This window comes from Dermacentor variabilis, chromosome 3 (genome assembly GCF_050947875.1).
Source record: "Dermacentor variabilis isolate Ectoservices chromosome 3, ASM5094787v1, whole genome shotgun sequence".
NCBI classification, from domain to species: Eukaryota; Metazoa; Arthropoda; class Arachnida; order Ixodida; family Ixodidae; genus Dermacentor; species Dermacentor variabilis.
Window position 1 is genome coordinate 16,325,001 of NC_134570.1, and position 19,394 is coordinate 16,344,394.

The 19,394-nt window shown below is 49.1% G+C and overlaps 1 protein-coding gene across 5 annotated transcripts in view; it reads right to left on the reverse strand.

Moving 5' to 3' along the window:
* Nucleotides 1-19,394, reverse strand: part of LOC142575186 (uncharacterized) — a 73,753-nt gene that overhangs the window by 28,410 nt on the left and 25,949 nt on the right. The window contains exons 1-2 of one of the 5 annotated variants that reach the window (XM_075684294.1): nt 6,700-7,016; nt 2,720-2,752 (exon numbers count right to left, since the gene is read on the reverse strand). The exons of 1 other annotated variant lie outside the window; for it this stretch is intronic. In XM_075684294.1, the coding sequence (XP_075540409.1) occupies nt 2,720-2,752; nt 6,700-6,832 (166 nt within the window). In that variant the 5' untranslated portion in view covers nt 6,833-7,016. Of the gene's footprint in view, nt 1-2,719; nt 2,782-6,699; nt 7,017-19,394 lie in introns of those variants that run through there. 3 more of the 5 variants (XM_075684291.1, XM_075684293.1, XM_075684292.1) reach the window with 3 other exon arrangements.

Consider the following 19,394-nt stretch of genomic DNA (forward strand, 5'->3'; position numbering starts at 1 on the left):
GTGGTGAGGGTAGAGTTCTTGCATGTTTACTTCGTGATAACTGGTGTTTCCAGATGCTGTCGTTAAGATGCTGCGGGCATCATAGAATTAATTATGTGGTTCCTACCCTATTCCCAGCCCCAGCGATGTCAGGAAGTCATTGTCTTTCATCGACGTCAAGAAGAGGTTGAATTGTCTTCCAAAATTTTCTTTTCTTTTCTTCTTTTTCTTTTTTACGTATAAGCTTTGAATCCCATGTGCCGATTTTATGTTAATTTCCGTACGTGGTGGAGAAAAAGAAAGTTAAAGTAAGCACCGGTGAAGGGCGCCCGTCAAAACCCATGTTGTGCTGCGCCACCATAAACGCTACGCAGGGCGTGTTTGCGCATGCCACCATGGCCCGTACAATTTTCCACACGTTGCGAAAATAAAGTTTTCGTACACCGCCCTACCGTTGCTTCTATCGCAAATGATGTCCACTGCACGCATGCGCCTACAGTTGTGTCACGGAGGTGGTAACAGTGAAGCGGTAACGTTAGGCAAAAACGTTTCCAGTGCTTTTAGTGTCAGTTCGCGATCATCGAACTGCACTACTAATAGGGAGGGCTTAACGCCACAGGGTTGCATTGCTGGCCATGAGGAACGATACAGTGTAACGCTCAGGGCACTTTTCTTTACAAGCCCGAGTTCTCTATCTGCAGCTAAATTCAAGTACATGAGCGTTTTTGTATACCCTGCTTTTTGGAATGCGGCAGCCGAAGCTTGGGTTTGATCACTCAACTGTTTAGACCTACAGCGCAAACTCACGTTTTACGCTCGCGCTGTTAGTCTAATGATGTCCAACCAACTATATTCCGAATCTGCACCTTGCCTCAACTCTGTTCTAAGAAGGAGAACACCAGCCACTCTGGCGGGAGTCTTTTCACAAGTGTGAGTGCGGCGCGTGGCGATGAAAGGTGTAATCAGTGGATGCTCGATCATTTGCAGGCACGTGGCGTATACTTGCAGTGCCGTTATGAGGGATGTGGGCCTTTACACGCGCCCATGCCGCCAAGGGGGCGTAAGCGTGCGTGGGTGGCTCGAAGTTCACTGTGTAAGTGTTCGGCTCCTGGGAGAAACGCGGGGATCGACCGAGCACGCTGGCACTGACAGATATTGAAACCGAGTTCATGATGAGGCTGTCGACCTGACTCGGCCGATTATGGCGAAAGACATTTGTGCAAGAAAGAAGTCCCGTTGATGGCGCAATTGGCGAGAGGATTGTTGATGGTCACTCGTACCTCAACATTCTTGAATGAAGCAATTTTCAGGCTACACTTAAAGAGAGTCTCTCTCTCTCTCTCTCATATTTAGAGAAAAATATCATATAGATAAAATGGTTACGTGTCCTATCTCTTCGAAAAAATTATTCGCCACAATATCTTTTCTATGAAAGATACATTCTGTTCCTGTAATCGGCGGCACGTCAAGCATGTAAGAGGAGCCTTTTTCACAAAACCGTGCTACACCTGTCCCTTCCCCGTCCATCCGCCCTTTTATTGCGATGGGCAGTTATACAGACACTCTAAGCGCATTTTTGCCGTCGGCGTCGCCGCCGCCGCCGCCGCCGCCGCCGTGAGGTTCCGTATAAAGTCCAAGGGCGATAACACCGTCGCCGTGTGTCCTACGCTGCAAAAAAGCGTGCAAGGGGAGCCGGGGATCGCGGCTCAAACTCACCCACGCGAAAGAGACGAAAGCGGGGAGGAAGCGCGCAGTCTTTCGTCGCGCGCGAGGCACCCAACGTTGCGAGGCAGTGGGGGGAGGGGAGAGAGAGGGAGGACGGCGTTCTGCTCCGGCTGCAACTGCGCATGTGGCGGCTGCATGCGGTCGCGCGGCAGTGTCCTGAGAGCGATCTGCGTTGGGGGCAGAGTATAGGTAAGTCGGTGGCTCGTAGCTTTGTGCGTGATATGTGTCCTCGGCTCTCACTTAGCGTGGAAGCGACAGATAACACGAATGTTACTTCGCTCGCTGGTGCTGCTGCGTTTCCTCGCGCCAGTGTTTTGACAGTGAAGTTTCCGCGGTGGTCGGGTGCGATGTGTTTATGTTTGCTTGTGTGCTCGTGACACCATGCTTGTAATTTAGTCAGCATGCTTATGTTTACAAGTTTATACGGCCGATTACACTACTCTCCTTACTTCGTATAGCTGTCCACTAATTTGCTATCGCAATAGATCCTTCGCCTTTCGAGCGAAAGTGCGACTTTTTTTATAAAACCTTCTTACAGTCCGAACTAAAACGAACAGGTGATTCAGTCCATCTGCAGCGAACAGGCCGATCTTACACATTTCACATCGGAACAGCCAATATTGACAGGTGTGTGAACGAAGAATACTGCGAGTATATACAGCTGATAACACAAGCCTGCGTTCAATAATACGGAGTACTTTGAGAACAAATTTGGTGGGGAAGAATACTGAGTTCTTGCCATACAAACAACCTCCCGGTGAATCACAGCTGCTACAGATTATTTCACCTGTTCCGTTTTGTTTTCCCAGCTATATAAAAAAAGCCAACGGCAGATCGCTCTTCGAAAAGATGATATATTTAACTTAGAGAAATTTTTAATTAACGAGTTTGGTGATGCATGCGTCAAGGCCCCTTTTAAGAAGGAACATTCATATAATCATCATCGTCATCATCATCAACAAAACAAAATGAACCCGGACAAAGAAAGAAGAGAACGAACATAAATCATACGTACCGTTTACATTTTCATCGTAAGCTGCTTGTATGTCCGTAATAATTAGATAAATAATTGTAAGTCTGTAATAATTAAAGGAGAAAAGAATAAGATGAAGAAAAGAAAGGTTAAACATTTTTAAAAGCGAAAACCATAACGAAACAAGGCGGCCACGGGGCAACGAGCATGAAGTAATGCGATGGTGTGCGAAGGAAACATGGTTCCTGGACCTTTCGGTACACGCGGGGGATGGTTGGGCCTCCCTCGAAGTGCGGGAGCACCACAGCGAGATCTATTTAGAAATATGACTAATATATAGACGCGCCTAAGAGTTTTGGGGCTCCTTCATAGACAAAAATAAAGAAACGTCGTATAACAGCGGATGGAAAATCCACGAAAACGACCAGTAAATATTACATTCACAGTAACAAGAAAAATGGGGTCAAACGTAGAGTTTAACGGAAGGAAGTCGGAACAGCATACTGGAAAGGCACCATGGAGAAGAAACCAGCAGGGGAAAGATAGGCTACAGGAAACAATGAAATCAGAACAAAAATATTTTACGATGACTCAAAGAGCAGTGCACTACTGTTCGAAGTGATATCAGAATGTCATCAATGTCAGAAAAAAATTGCCGATGACGACTATACATGCGTGTAGCGTGTGGAAATAGTACTGAAATAATAGAGTATATTTTTTTTAACACGTAGCGGTATATATCCGGAGGTCAACGAGGATGTAGTAACTCTGCCCGATGCAATGGAGAGAGCAGCATAGAGGAAAGATGAATGAATACGTGGTGGGGACAGCAAATGACGGCTGAATTGTTGGTGGTGCAAAAATATGGAAAATAAAGCATAATTTTCGGGGCAGTACATTTCTATCAGTTTCTACATGTATAAGGGAGAACGGCAACCAAGAACCAGAAAACAAATTAAAAATATAAAAGGACGTTTCGTTCTCCACACAGCAATTAAGGCTCCAGTACAGAAGCCGAAACGTCCTTTTTATTTTCTCAAGACATGTTTTTTTTTAGTTCTTTGTCGACGCCCTTTTTTACTCAGCATGCCTCTTCCCGACCAAATGAGTTCCTGTCAAACGCTGGATTTCGGGTTCTATGGTTGTGTTACCACGAACCATGGGTAGTAAGGGCAGATAATAAGCGAAGAAAGGAAAGTGAAAATGAAAAGTCGCAGTTTCGCCCGAAAGGCGAAGCACCAATTGCGATAGAAAATTAGTACACAGCTATACGAACCAAGATTAGCAGTTTTATCGGCCGTACAAACTTGTAAACATTCGCTTACTGACGTAACAAGCACAGTGCCACGCGTGCACCGGTAAGCATGAACACATCTCGCTCGATGACCGCGGGAACTCGCTGTCAAAACGTTGGAGTGAGGAATCCCGGCAGCAGCAGCGAGCGAATTTACCTTCGTGCATCTCGCTTCAACGTTAACGAAATGTCCAAAGCATAGCGCATACGAAGCTACCAGCACTACGCGCGCTATGCAAACATCGCAGATCGCTTTCAAGATACGGCGCCCGCACGGCCGCGCCATAAGCAGCAGCCACTGGAGAAGAATCCCCACCCTCGCGCGCGACAGAAGAGGGCGCGCTTCGGCGCCTTCCTCGCTAGCACACGCGCGAGATTGAGCCGCGTTCGCCGCACGCTTTCACTCGCACATAGAGGATTGGCCTCGAGCTCCACCACTGGAAAAGCTGGCGCCACCGTCGGCGTGACGTCCTATTAGGGATCACGTGTACATAGCGGCCGCGTCGGCTGCTTCGAGAGCGCCGAAGCGAGCTGAAAACGAGAGTTTAAATTCCCTCATACGCTGCGGTCCTCTTTTAGTGGCGAGATTTTCCCGCTTCGAGTGTCTCCTTTACAACGCTTGAAAGCACTACAATAGGTGGTGGCTGCCTTTGAAGGCGCGCAACATGGTAGGCTACTGCTCGGTGCCGCAGTGCCGGATGTACGCAACGGAGCCCGGTGTCAGCCTTATTCACACGTAGCCGCAGGACAAGAAGCTGCGTGAAGCTTGGCTCGCGAAACATAAAACCGGCAAACAGTCATCGGCTACAACTCGGATATGCAGCAAGCACAGGCGCGAGGAAGATTTCTGCTACGGCGCCGGGTCTGCGATGTTCGGAAAACGCGCGCTGAGACGCTCGCCCGAGTCCGCTGCCCGACTAATGTCATGACGGTTTGGTCTATGAACTTGTCGATGCTATAGATACTGGCAAGTTCACTGGAATGGAAAGGGAGCGGTAAGACGCACATTAGAGAAAGGCATGGCATATGGTCGTGTTTGTACGTGTTATGAATTTATGCACTGGATTACAAAATAGAAGCAGCGGGAATCGCACGCTGAGAACACCGATAAACATACAGTGCAACACAACTCGAGAAATAATATGGGAACGTCCAAGAATTTAGAAGAAAAAAAAAAGGTTGAATCGTCGTGACGGCACATCACAGTCCCCGTAGGCGTCGAAGTCCCTACAATGAAATTATTTTGAACAGCTCTGATAGCGCCCACGCAACAATGGTTGCTTGTATACTGTCAAATGCTCATATTCTGCGGCCTAAAGCTCATGGCACGGTGCGAAAACGCGCTCAAAGCGAAAGCAAAACATTGTGCGCGGACATGCATGCAGACGCGCAGTCGGTCGCTGCGAACCCGTGCGATCGCTGCATTGAGGCTTCATTCTGTTATGCCCCATTTGGTTATACAGACAGCCTACTCTAACAATATATTTCACATAGTTTACTCTCAGCGTTTGGCTACCTTTCACGCAAGAAGCCGGTTCGAGAGACTCCATCGCGGCGACCGCGCGCAGTGACGTTCACTGTACGTATTCGGTAAAGAGATAGCGTCTGTAAACGATTCTGTGCTTTCAGTTTGCCCAAGATTATTATTTAGACAGTAAAAACTTCTCTCGTTTCGAAAGTACTTACAGAAATGTCCGGGAGAGCTCGCGCGTGGTGTTTTCAGTGAGCGCTGACAGCAAAACCTACGAGAAGCGCGCCGCGTGATCCCTCAGACTACGCCAGCGAGGTGCTTCCGATAGATGGCGACTACGTAACTCCTCGCCGCCAATACGGCGCGCGGCGACGATTTTATCGCCGTTGAACGGAACCTCACGGTGACGACAGAAATGCGCCTGGAGGGTCCATATAATCGCTACCGCAATAAAAACCTTTGCGGCATATCCGCCGCCGCCCCGTTTGAAGGAGATGCTCGTAATATCCACATATCCATTGCTACATCCACCCCCACCCCCGCTAACGGTGGTCCGAGTTACAGCGGTTTGTCATTTTCTCTGCGCTAAACAGGTAATTAGAATGCCAGAAATATTCTTGTGCAAGTATACGTACTGCATGCGACTGCCACATGAGATTAAAACTCGTAGGAGTAAATTGTTCTGTGTCGTACAACATTTTTGGAGTTGTGACGAAGTACACGTGGGTTGTAATATTGTTGCCATTTGTAAACCGTAGACACTACTGGTTGTCCTTGGTACTGCCGTGACCAGGAGCGTGTGAATAGATCGTCTGAACTTGTGTTTCATGTCAGTGAACTCCTCGTGCTACGTGAGATAACGCGTGGCGATCGGGATTTATATTATAGCGTACATTCGCGAGCAAATTTTCAGAGCCTGGGCTTGCCGGCTGAAACCAAGTGGCGCAGCCTACATGCGCGTGTTCGATCAATGCAATAAAAATTTCACGTTGCCAAGCAGCGCTAGAATTGTTTATTTTTTTGCCGATGCCGCGGTTTTGAAACGTTTGCTAATACGAACGCCGAAGAAACATAGCGGTTTAACTTGGACAAATATCGTTTGTAAAGAGCAAGCATTAAGTGCCTTAGAAGAATAAGCATTAAGCAGGGAAATTCGAGGCAACGCACGCAGAGTCAATTGACTCCCCGTAGTGGAATTGAAAGCTCGCGCTAAGTATGGCGGCGGCTGTACATCCAAGCAACGAATCGCCCACATACCGCATATGTCCTTGCACGCATTCTCTTCGATGCCAGTGGCTACACAGAAGTGGAGTAAGACGACGCACCATGCCATCATCGCGGCAGACGGGGGAGGCATCGTACTCCTACCGCGTCCATCGACGTCGCACATGTCGCGCTGCCTCGTGCGCCGCCGAGGAGGCGTTGATCGACGGGCCGACCACGAGCGGCTCGCGCGGCGGCCGCATTTCGAATGCCGCGCACGCTTGCGTTTTCGACAGCCTCGACGGAACTCGACTCCGAACAGCTGCCCGCTCACGTGTGGGCTTTGCGCCACGCAGCGCACATGCGGGCCCGCCCGACGGGGGAGCGCGGGGCGCGCCGCTCTCCTCCTCCTCCTCCCGTCGACGACTTTCGTCGTGCGCGCCGGAAAGGGGAATGCTCTCCTCGGACGCGATTGGGTCTTCCCACCTGATGGAGCTTTAGTGAGAAGTGACCTCAGCTATGCTCGCCAATCACAATTGATTGACTGATTGATACATGCATACATGTGCTCAGAGATTCAAAGGCCATACAAGGAACGCATGGCTACCGCCACCCTTTGTGCCGCCGGTGGATGCTAGAAAGACCAAGCTTACGCATTGTGTTATGCGATGAGGGCGAGAGCGTTTGTGACGCATGCCGCCCCTAGCGTATAATCAACAAGCGCAGCTGCCGTGGGGTCCGCGTATCGCGTTTGAATCGTTCAGCGCTGTACACTGGTATTATTATTCATTTCTTTATTTGTTCATTTCTTCATTCGAGATTTATTCAGACAATGACAAAAGAAGAAAAAAGTGCAGTTGTCTTGTCTAGGAGGCTGATAAAAATGCGCCGAATGTCTGACGAGTATCGCACTCCTTTCCCACATACGCATCACTCAGTCAACAGAGACAGTCTCATATAGCATGAGCTTAAAACAGGAGTATACCAAATCAACGATGGGAAACATATACACAATATTCATTTCAATATACCATCTGCATATGTACATTGGCACTGACACTCTTATTCGTACCTTGGAACCTGTCCAAAATCGCAGCGCACGTGTCATTCTGTCAGGCTATGTGCTCGCACATCTAGCGCATAATCTATGGAAACAGCTTCAGGCCTGCCACCTTTGTTCACACAGGAACCTTCCTCGTTTAGTTCTTTTTCACAAAATCTACCACAATGTGCAATTAAAGCAATACCTTCTTTGAAAGCCATCCTACGTAGCGAACAGATTTGACCATCAACACAAAGTACATGTTCCTTTGTGCCGCATAAATTTCTTCTTTTATTATTTTATTCCAAGTACCTCGAATGACTGCAACCACCTGCCCACCTCTATTACCCAACTGACCGATGTAATTGCAGTTAAAGCTACAGTTGAATGTTATTTATACTCTTAGCAGCCGCATTATTATGTTATGTTCCCCGTGTATATTGTTCTCCGCTCCATTCTGTAATGCCTTCGGGCCTTGAGGGTATTGAAATAAATAAATAAATAATACATGCATACACACGTACATAAGCACACAACGATACATAAATTTACATGCAGCAATGTCACTACAATCAATAACAATAAATGCATGGAAGCGGCGCAACAGAACCAGCAGCAGAAAAAAAAAAAACTGCTCACACCTAGGGGGAGAAAAACGAATCGCCTGGACCCTGGCGGTGCTCCGCGGCGACCGGGACGACGCCGGGCAGCGCCGGGACGCGGCTGTCCCCGAGCCAAGAAGCGGCCGAGAGGCTGCGGGCCTTTCGGTCCCGACGTGGGAGCGGCCCGCTTCGGGCTAGGAACCTAGCGCGACGTGGAGGACCTGAATAAAGTTTTTCATTCCATGCCATACTAAACTGATAAAAGTATAGGCTTATCGTTGTGTTAAGACATAAAAATTCATTTATTCTTGTACCATATCGATGACAACCAAGTGATGGTTTAGGAAATCTATCATCATTTAGGACTGCTTTTGCATGCCCTAGCTAATACGTGTAAAACCTTTGTGGCAAATTACTTTCCTCGTGTTGTAAGCGTGTTCCTTATAAATAAATTTTTGGGAGAAAGTCATTGTCATTTAGCTTGATTTTGTGCAATAAAGAAGTTACTGATATTCCATTTAATTATGGTTGTATCGTTCACACGTTATTTACATTGAAGAGTGGTCCTGAGCGAGCTCGATATTGCACGTTTTCAGTTACTCGTATTATTAGTATTCATATTATATACAGCTTGATGATGTTCATTTTTGTTGTTCCACATACAAGAAGACATCACTGTAAACGTGAATGGACTATAATTCGTAGCATAACTTTTTTTTCTTTAACCATGAAGATAAAAATTGCCTTAGTCGACTATTAATGTCGATAGAACTTCAAGTATGGTTTTTCATGTTATGAACATGATGGGACCAGTTTAGATTTTCTTCGAATGAAACACCAAGAAATTTATGCGATGTAACACGCTCTGTCCTAGTCGCGGAATTTCGGATCCGTCTCGCTCTTGATACACCTGGTTCGGTGGCGGAAAATGAGCTTTCTTGTGTGTGTGTTTAGTTGGGTTTATTTACACTAAGCCATTGCGATAAATTAGCGAGTTTAGCCTGCAGCTAAAAAATACCTAATTTTTCCACCTGAACAGTGTGCATATGTATCGTCGGCACGCAAAATTATATCTGCGGTTACTTTTGAATTTCGCCCACATTAAACGTTGCAGGAATCGTGCCGACGACCTCGTGCTCAACCACAGGACGCTGTTGCGATTGGGGATCCGAAGATGTCAAATGCACTTTGCTCGTGGAGGAGTAAGGGAACGTGGGGATGCGCCCGATATCCAGGACGTCTTACAAACACGTTTATATTTACATATTTACAAGAAAGTTCAAAGTAGTACAGAAGAAGTTCAAGTTCATTTATTTACCACATACATGGAGTTTCTTATAAGTGGTTGTGACGAGGGAAAAAAAGCTGCATTAAAAACAGCTTGGCTAGACCCACGTCCCCGGTTCACTAAAGCAGCATGGCAGTACAAGAAAAATACATTTCAACGTCGGTGCCAAATGAGAAAACACATGATATCCACAGAAAAACATACTTTACAAAAAGTGAAATTTAACTATGAACATATTTAACACAGCATGCTTAAAACAGAAGTGTTATAGAGTGTGCGAACGTTTTCATAAGAAATCTTGAAGTTATTTAATGTCTTCGGCAAGCAATAACTTAATGTTTGAGAGCCACAGTTTATGCGCGGCCGTGGCAGATACCATTGTTCCGAGTGTCTGTTTAGGCGCGAAGAAGGATTTGGTTGCAAGTTAGCTACACTGTGTATATAACCGCGATTTTTTACAGTATCAGTTCTAAAGGAAAGTAATAAAGTGTATTCATATAGCATGTTTAATTTAATTACACTGTATATATAACGCATACTTCTGAAGTATGTGCATTAAATGGTAGGTTTGTAACTGAATTTAGGGCCTTTTTTTGTAGGATAACAAGATTATTTATGGATTGCTGTGTTCCGTTACCTCAAATTAGGTTACAATGTTGCAGATGTGATGAGAAGAGTGCCTTATATATCGAAAGCTTTTGAGGAACTGGCAATCCATGCTGACATTATCTCAGTAAGCCCAAGACCTTGCAAAGTTTGTTTTGTAAAAGTTCCGTATGGTGATCCCATTTCATATATACGTGAAAAATTACACCTAGAGAATTTGCTGCAGAAGAAAATTCAATTTTAATATTATTCAACATGAGATTATAAGAATGAGTCAGCTCATAGAGTGAGGATATAGAGCGAAAAAGAACAGCTTTAGTTCTTGAGCAGTTAATTTGCAAAGAACTTCTAAGTGTCCAGCTGCATATTTTTTCTAATATCAAGTTAGTTAGATTCACGAGATCATGTATATTTGTTCCTGAAAAGAAAAGACTTGTATCATCAGCGTAGATTATGCATTGGGCTGAACGGTCAACATTTACAATATTGACACGTGTACTTCTTTATCTTTACCGGGCAACCACTTCTCACCGCCTAACAAATGTTATCGCACAGCGCAGGACGCGCCTGCATGTAAAATAAGTTTCTGGAGTGTTATCGATGGTTCCGTCCACTGTCTTTTACCGCAACTTGTGTAATCTGATTGCATGTATGCGAGACACGAATAGTGTAGAACTTTGTGGAAGACACGCGGGTCCCAGCGGTTACTCTGGAACATTCGACGACTGATCTATAAAAGCAGACGCGCTTGACCCGCTGATCGGATTTTCGACGATCGCCGACCGTGTTCGCCGCTATCCTTGTGCTATAAGTGCAGCCTGTTTTTGTGGGCACAGGTTCTCCCAATAAAAGTTAGTTTTGTCTTTCACAGTATTTGCTACTGTGTTCTTCAACGTCACCACCACGTGACATCTGGTGGAGGTGCTTTTCGTTCATGTACCGGACGCCCCCGACAAGCCGTGATCCAAGCCTGGACCGCAAAGCGAGCACCAACGTAGTCCCGGACCATCGAGCAAGCCGCCGTCTTCAACAGCTGCCCCCGGAGCACGGACTTCTACCTGAGAAGACCAAGAAGATTGGGGCCAAGGCAACTCCAGTGGCAGCCCCAGCATCCCCCATCGTGCTGCAGCAGCCCAGGGAGCCTCCGACGTTCCAACATTCGAGGACTCGGAAACCTGGCTCGGGACGTATGAGAGGGTCGCTGCATTTAACAGCTGGAACAGCGACGACAAACTGCGCCATGTCTTCTTCGCATTGGAAGACGCTGCCAGGACGTGGTTCGAGAATCGAGAAGCTACCTTGACGACGTGGGACCTGTTCCGAAGCGGCTTCTTGCAAACATTTACAAGCGTGGTGCGAAAAGAGCGAGCCCAAGTTCTACTAGAAATCAGAGCGCAGCTGCCAAATGAGAAGATCGCGATCTTCACGGAGGAGATGGCCCGTCTTTTCCGGCACGTCGACCCGGAAATGTCGGAGGAGAAAAAAGTCCACTTCCTGGTGCGGGGCGTCAAGCAAGAACTTTTCGCCGGCCTTATTCGTAACCCACCGAAGACTGTAGCTGAGTTTTCTGCAGAGGCATCGACGATCGAGAAAACTCTGGAGATGCGCACCTGGCAATATAACCATCAGGGGCTCACGCCGCAGTATACGCCATCCAAGGACTGGGTTCCGACGACCTTCAAGGGACCATCAGGGCCATTGTGCGCGAAGAACTGCGCAAGGTCCTGCCTTCGTCGCAGCCTCAAGTGGCCTCGATCGCCGACATCGTGAAAGATGACGTTCAGCGATCGCTTGGGGTTCCTGAGGTGCAATCTCAATTACAGCAGCCCCAGCCAGAAGCGATGACCTACGCCGCCGTCGCACGCCGTCAATGCCCCCCTCCGCGACTTCGCCAGGGCCCTGTAACGCCGCAATTCCGTCGTCCGCCGCCACCAGCACGCCCACCCGTCGCCCAGCGCACCTACGCGAGGAAGACGGACATTTGGCGAGCCACCGACCACCGCCCACTCTGCTATCACTGCGGAGAAGCCGGCCATATGTGTACTGCCGATGCCCATGCCGCGACTTGGGACTGAGAGGGTTCGCCGTCAACGCGCCGCGTCCACAGCTTGGGGAGCACCCACGTGACATCGCCGATTACCTAGCCGCCACTCAGTGCAAGTCTCGACGACCGTCCCTTTCGCCGTCACCAGGCCGCTAACTGTCGCCGCAGCGCCGTCCATACACTGGCCCAGCCCGGGGCCGGTCAGCGAGCCCATATCCGGAAAACTAAAAGCAGCAACCGATGGAGGTGCGGTTGCTGTTCGTCGAACTGACGAAGATCCTCCTCCGCCGACGAACACGCCGAAGAAACTACCTCGACGACATAACGACACGCCGCCGCCACGACGAAGTGTGAAAGCAAAGGATACGACGACGAAAGACGACCTGACGACGTCCCATACCAGCGACAGGTCAACGCGACACAGCCGTGATCCGACGCCAAGACTTAACTGTAACGCAAGACAAAGAACCACCGACCTCGACGTGCTTCTCGACGGCCACGCAGTCACCGCCTTAGTCGACACAGGGGCCGATTACTCCGTCAAGAGTGGACACATCGCCGCCCAGTTGAAGAAGGTTAAGACTGCATGGGAAGGCCCTCAAATTCGGACCGCTGGAGGACACCTGATTGCGCCTACTGGAATCTGCACGGCAAGAACTACCGTTCATGACCGGACTTACCCTGCCACCTTCGTTATCCTCCAAGAATGTTCACGCGACGTCATTCTTGGCATGGACTTCCTAAACCAACACGGCGCAGTCATCAACCAAGTCGATAACCTTGTCTGAAGATCAAGCGATACCGCCGGAGAGCTCTCGTAGTCACCATGCCTTAAGCGTGCTCGAAAGTCAAGTTAGCATCCCGCCTCGCTCCAGCATTGTCATTTCCGTCGGCACAAAAACACCTGCTGACGTAGAAGGCGTCATCGAGGGTGACCAGCGTCTACTGCTAGACCGTGAAATTTGCGTCGCAAGAGGGATGCTAACCAACTTCAGCCAAGAGTTCAAGCACATCAGCAAGGGCACGACAATCGCGTACATCGAGGAAATTGCGGAAACGAGCAATGCTTTTGTCCTCTCAGATTCTGCCGCATCTACCCCGCCCACCATAGTCCCCGAACCAGACTTAGACGTAAATCCAAGTCTCCCCATGAGCAAGCAGCAACAGCTCAGAAGTCTTCTTCGACGATACAAGGACTGCTTTTCGACTTCATCGAAGATTCGACAAACACCAGTTGCACAGCATCGCATAACCGAAGAGTGCGCTCAACCACTCCGCCAGAGCCCTTACCGAGTTTCGACCCGAGAACGTGAAGTTACTAGGCAACAAGTCGACGAAATGCTCCGCGACGACATCATCCAGCCGTCGAAAAGCCCGTGGGCATCTCCTGTTGTCCTGGTGAAGAAAAAGGGCGGAACCCTACGTTTCTGCGTCGATTATCGTCGACTGAACAAGATCACCGAAGAAAGACGTATACCCCCTTCCACGGATAGAGGACGCATTGGATCGGCTCTGCAACGCTAAATACTTTTCGTCGATGGACCTCAAGTCTGGCAACTGGCAAATAGAAGTCGGCGAGAGAGATCGCGAAAAGACTGCCTTCATCACGCCAGACGGCCTCTACGAGTTCAAGGTCATGCCATTCGGACTGTGCTCGGCGCCTGCAACGTTCCAGCGCGTCATGGACAAGGTGTTAGCAGGATTGAAGTGACAGACCTGTCCTGTTTACTTGGATGACGTCGTCGTCTTCGCCGGAAATTTCGACCATCACCTTAGGCGGCTTGCGACAGTACTAGAGGCCATCAAATCATCAGGGCTCACTCTGAAGCCAGAAAAGTGCCGCTTCGCTTACGACGAGCTTCTGTTCCTAGGCCATGTCCTCAGCAGATCTGGAGTACGCCCCGACCCGCAGAAAACAGCCGCCATCGCAAAGTTCCCGCAGCCCATCGACAAGAAGGCAGTGCGTAGATTCCTTGGCATGTGTGCCTACTACAGGCGCTTTGTCAAGGACTTTTCACGCATCGCTGAGCCGCTAACGCATCTAACCAAATCTGATGTCGAGTTCAAGTGGCAAACGACGCAGGCCGACGCATTTCAAGAACTAAAACAACGCATGCAGTCACCGCCGGTACTGGCACATTTCGACGAAGACGCCGATACCGAAATCCACACTGACGCCAGTAGCCTAGGCCTCGGTGCCGTCCTAGTCCAGAAGAAAGACGGACATGAACGGGTGATATGTTATGCTAGCCGGTCGCTGTCAAAAGCGGAAGGCAATTATTCTACGACTGAAAAGGAATGCCTCGCCATCATTTGGGCTACAGCAAAATTCCGCCCTTACCTATATGCCATTCAAAGTCGTCAGCGACCATCACGCGTTGTGTTGGCTAGCTAACTTAAAGGACCCTTCAGGACGGCTGGCGAGGTGGAGCATCAGACTACAAGAATATCACGTCACGGTAATCTACAAGTCCGGACGAAAACACTCAGACGCCGACTGCCTATCACGCGCCCCCATCGATCCCCCGCCGGAAGACGATGAGGATGACGACGCCTTCCTTGGAATAATAAGCGCAGAAGACTTCACTAAACAGCAACGAGCAGACCCGGAGCTAAAAGGTCTCGTCGAGTATTTGGAAGGGAACACCGACGTAGTACCAGGGGCACTTAAGCGCGGATTGTCTTCGTTCACATTACAAAACAACCTGCTCGTAAAGAGGAACTTCTCACCAGTCCGCGTCAGCTACCTTCTTGTTGTTCCGTCAGCGCTGCGTCCAGAAATACTGTACGCCCTACATGACGATCCAACCGCTGGGCACCTCGGATTCTCCCGAACGCTGTCGAGGGTACAGGAAAGGTATTACTGGCCGCGTCTGACCGCCGACGTCGCTCGTTACGTCAAGACATGCCGAGACTGTCAGCGACGCAAGACACCACCGACAAGGCCAGCAGGATTACTACAGCCGATCAAACCTCCTTGCCGACCATTTCAGCAGATCGGGATGGATTTGTTGGGACCGTTTCCGGCGTCAACATCCGGAAATAAGTGGATCGTCGTGGCGACGGACTATCTCACCCGCTTTGCTGAAACTAAAGCTCTACCGGAAGGCAGCGCAGCCGAAGTGGCGAAATTTTTCGTCGAGAACATTCTGCTGCTACATGGTGCCTCAGAAGTCCTCATCACCGACAGAGGAACAGCGTTTGCAGCAGAGCTCACCCAAGCCATTCTGCAGTACAGCCATACAAGCCACAGGAGGACAACTGCCTATCACCCGCAGACGAATGGTCTCACGGAGCGCCTGAACAAGACCCTCGCCGATATGCTAGCAATGTACGTCGACGTCGAGCACAAGACGTGGGACGCGGTCCTGCCGTACGTAAACTTTGCTTACAACACGGCGGTGCAAGAAACAACACAGATCACGCCGTTTAAGCTGGTTTACGGCAAGAAGCCGACGACGACGCTCGACGCCATGCTGCCGCACGTCACCGACGAAGATAATCTTGACGCCGCGACCTTTCTCCAGCACGCCGAAGAAGCCTGACAACTCGCCCGCCTACGGATTAAGAACCAGCAGCGTACCGACAGCCGACATTACAACCTCCGACGACGCTTCGTCGAGTACCAGCCCGGTGACCGGGTTTGGGTTTGGAACCCTGTACGCCGACGAGGACTGAGCGAGAAGCTTTTGCGTCGCTATTTCGGACCGTACAAGATCATCCGACGTATTGGCGCAATGGACTATGAGGTCGTGCCAGACGGCATGTCATTCGGAAGACGGTGAGTCTTCACGGCCGTTGAGGCCGTGAAGACTCACCGTCCTCAACGCGCGGGGACTGCTTCGTCCTCCCCCCCTACCTACGTGTAGGTTAAGAGGCGGGCACCCCAGCTCGGTGGAACAATAAAGTTTTGAATCAATCAATTCGCTGTCACAGCGGCGCCGCTCACGACCTGAAATTGTCCACGTTGTGCGACTCAAGCCGTACTACCAGCGTTGATGAACTTTGGGACTTCGCGTAACTGACCTTTGGACTTTGTTTCTTTTTGTTGTTTTGTTACTTATGTTTGATAAGTGTCCTTTTGTGTTTCGCTCTCTTATATTTGTAGCATCGGCGCGATGTTTTCTTAAGAGGGGGGTATTGACACGTGTACTTATCTCTATCGGGCGACCAAATGTAATCGCACAGCGCGGGACGCGCCTGCATGTATCCGAAGTTTCTGGAAAGTTATCGATGCTTCTATCCGGCTGTCTGTTGTCGCCGTGCGTTGTGTTATCTGATTTCATGGCGTGATGCGAATGGTGTAGAACTTTGTGGAAAGCACGCGGGTCCGAACGATTAGTCTGGAACATTCGACGATTGATGTATAAAGCCGACACGCTTGACCCGTTGATCAGATTTTCGACGATCGCCGACCGTGTTCGCCGCTATCGTTGTGCTATAAGTGCAGCCTGTTTTTGTGGGCACAGGTTCGCACAATAAAAGTTAGTTTTGTCTTTCACAGTATTTGCTACTGTGTTCTTCAACGTCACCACCACGTGACAACATGCTCTGGGAGTGCGGCTCGCTGGGCCCGAAGTTCACCAAGGAAGAGTGGGACGCGCTCCTGCGAAGTCCCGTCTTTGAGGACCAAACCCTGGCCGTCCTGCGCGCCCGCGATCGGGCCGGCAGGCTAGACCTGTCAGTTCCGTCGTGAGATTAGCCGCGTGCGCGTTTTATCGCGTTTTGCTGGACCCAATAAAAGTTTATTCACTGACTCACTGCTCAGGTGGTAGAGTTGCCTCATAACACCCCTCTGCCCAGCGGGACGCTGCTGCGGTGTATGTATACATATGTGTGCATTCTGGGGAAAGGGGTGTGCGTTATAACCGGGCGCAACCGGCCGTTCTTGTGCAACATGCGCAAGCGCGAGGCAATCTCAAAAGTTCGATGTACGCCCGATATACCGCTGCTGTATCTGCGGAGTCGTTTGCAGCGAGCTGCGGTACGCCAGCGCCGACCTTGGTGGGCCACTTTCCTCGGTCAGCTGGGCGGCGGCCATGCGGGCAGACGACACGCGTGGCCGGCAGCTGCGAGAAGGCGTCGGGCGCATAAGGACGAAGCGTGTTCGAGTGGGGGGGGGGGTAATGCCCAGCTAGATTCTAAAACCGTTCGAGTGGTGGGGTGATTACAGGGTGCGACTTGATCGCGCTGGGTGGGAAAACACTGCTACCGACGACGTCAAAGAGTCTGCAGAGCTTCCGTGACGGCGCAACGGCCTGCGTGTTGTACGGGCACTTCCTACGTCAGCTGAATCGATGGCCAAGTGCGTTTGACCAAGTGGGTTCGCGAGTTCTTCTTTATGTGTTTTCAGGTTTCAGCTGTTTGCGTGATTCGACTGCGCGGTTGACCGTGAACGAGTATGGGCGTCCTTCTCTTCTCGAGTTGTACTTTCAATTTTACTTAATTTGGCTGCTGAAACTGCTTTTAGGTGTGCGCGCCAAGCTGGAGCGTCACACAATGTGAATTCCGCTCCGAAGCTGTCTTGGGATCACGTTGCGATGTGCGAATTGCATCCGTTCACGGCGTCGAGTCGCGGAATTTCCATTCTGCGTTCAGTGCGTCAAATATTATACGGTCCTTCTGAATGTGGCTCTGGTTGAGGAAACCGCTGGAGACCATTGCCTGGTGATTGTCACAGCGGCGCAATCAATTGGCAAAGGCGTCATGATTACAAGGAAATTTACGCAGTCAGATATTCAGTTATAGTTCGCGCAGGCTCTCGAACCTTCCGTGTGGACTCGCCAGTGACTGCAGCACGTTCTCCAAAACGCAGTGTACTATACTGCTGTCGTTGTCGTACGTGTATTCTAACTTGCTTTCTGGTGCTGTCCTTACGGGCATGTACAGGAGCGGGGTCGATTAGCTGTCCATGCATGACCTCCGCCTCCTGTATTTAGTCATACACTGTCTACACTGCGTTCCGCTTTTTCTTCAACTGGGCGAGCGAAAAAGCCATATTCCCAGCTGAAGGTCTGTATACACGTGCTGTCTATAGGTTTCTCATATACCTGAAAAATCCCGTATCATATCACTACTGATGCGTGCCTGTTATCATCGCCTGTCCATGCTCAACGTGCTGTATTTCCTTCCGTATTGTCAACACTAACATTCTCTACCCACGGGGCTATATATGTACGGACCGCAATAAACCAGAGCGATTGTGCTCTGATCTTGTGCCGCCAGTCGTTCTGGTCGCCACTCGATACATGGTGTCAGAAGTAGGACGCGAACCCACGGCCAAACGGTGTTTATAAATCCACACGACATCTATTTATGCCTTAGGAATATATTGACACGTGTACTAAAGACATATTGTCACGTGTACCACGTGACAATATGTCTTTCTTTCCTTCTTTATTTTATTTTTATTTATTTATTTATGCTGCTCGGTGATTGCGCGTGCATTGCGGCCGCAGTGTCGGCTTTAATTCTACGATGTCGTTGTACACTTCCCTTTGGAGAACAAATATTTTTCTCGTTCCTCAAGCAACATATATCTCTATTGTGTTTTTTGCGCATATATTTTTCCATCAGAAGCTCTTGTGAAACGCAGACGGAAAAACATATGTAAGCTTCCTGCTTGGCCCTTCAAACAAATAAAACACATCTGCCCCATCCGGCGCCCTGTACTCAGATGTACGGGAAGTATTCTTATAGAAAAAAAAATGCAGTGCAACATTTCAATCCGGTTTCCGTCTTCCTCGCGTAACAGAATTCGGAGTAAGTGCCATGGTACGGGTTCTTTTATTGCGGTCATACCTCAGGCCCCGAAATATATATATATATATATATATATATATATATATATATATATATATATATATATATATATATATATATATATATATATATATATATATATATATATATATATATGCTGATCTTTGGCCCATAAGCCATGCGAAACTTTTGTCCTGTCCATGCTTAACAACAAAAAATAATTTCAAGAAAGAGGCGCGGTAGCCTAACCAGTGGCTACACAGTGTATGTGGCGTTGCGGTGCTAAACTCGAGCTCACGGGATCAAACCAGGAGGCGGAATTGGGTGGGAACGAAATTGAAAAAGATTCGTGTACTTCTGTTTAGGTGCACGTTAAGGATCCCCAGGTGGTAAAAACCGAACAGG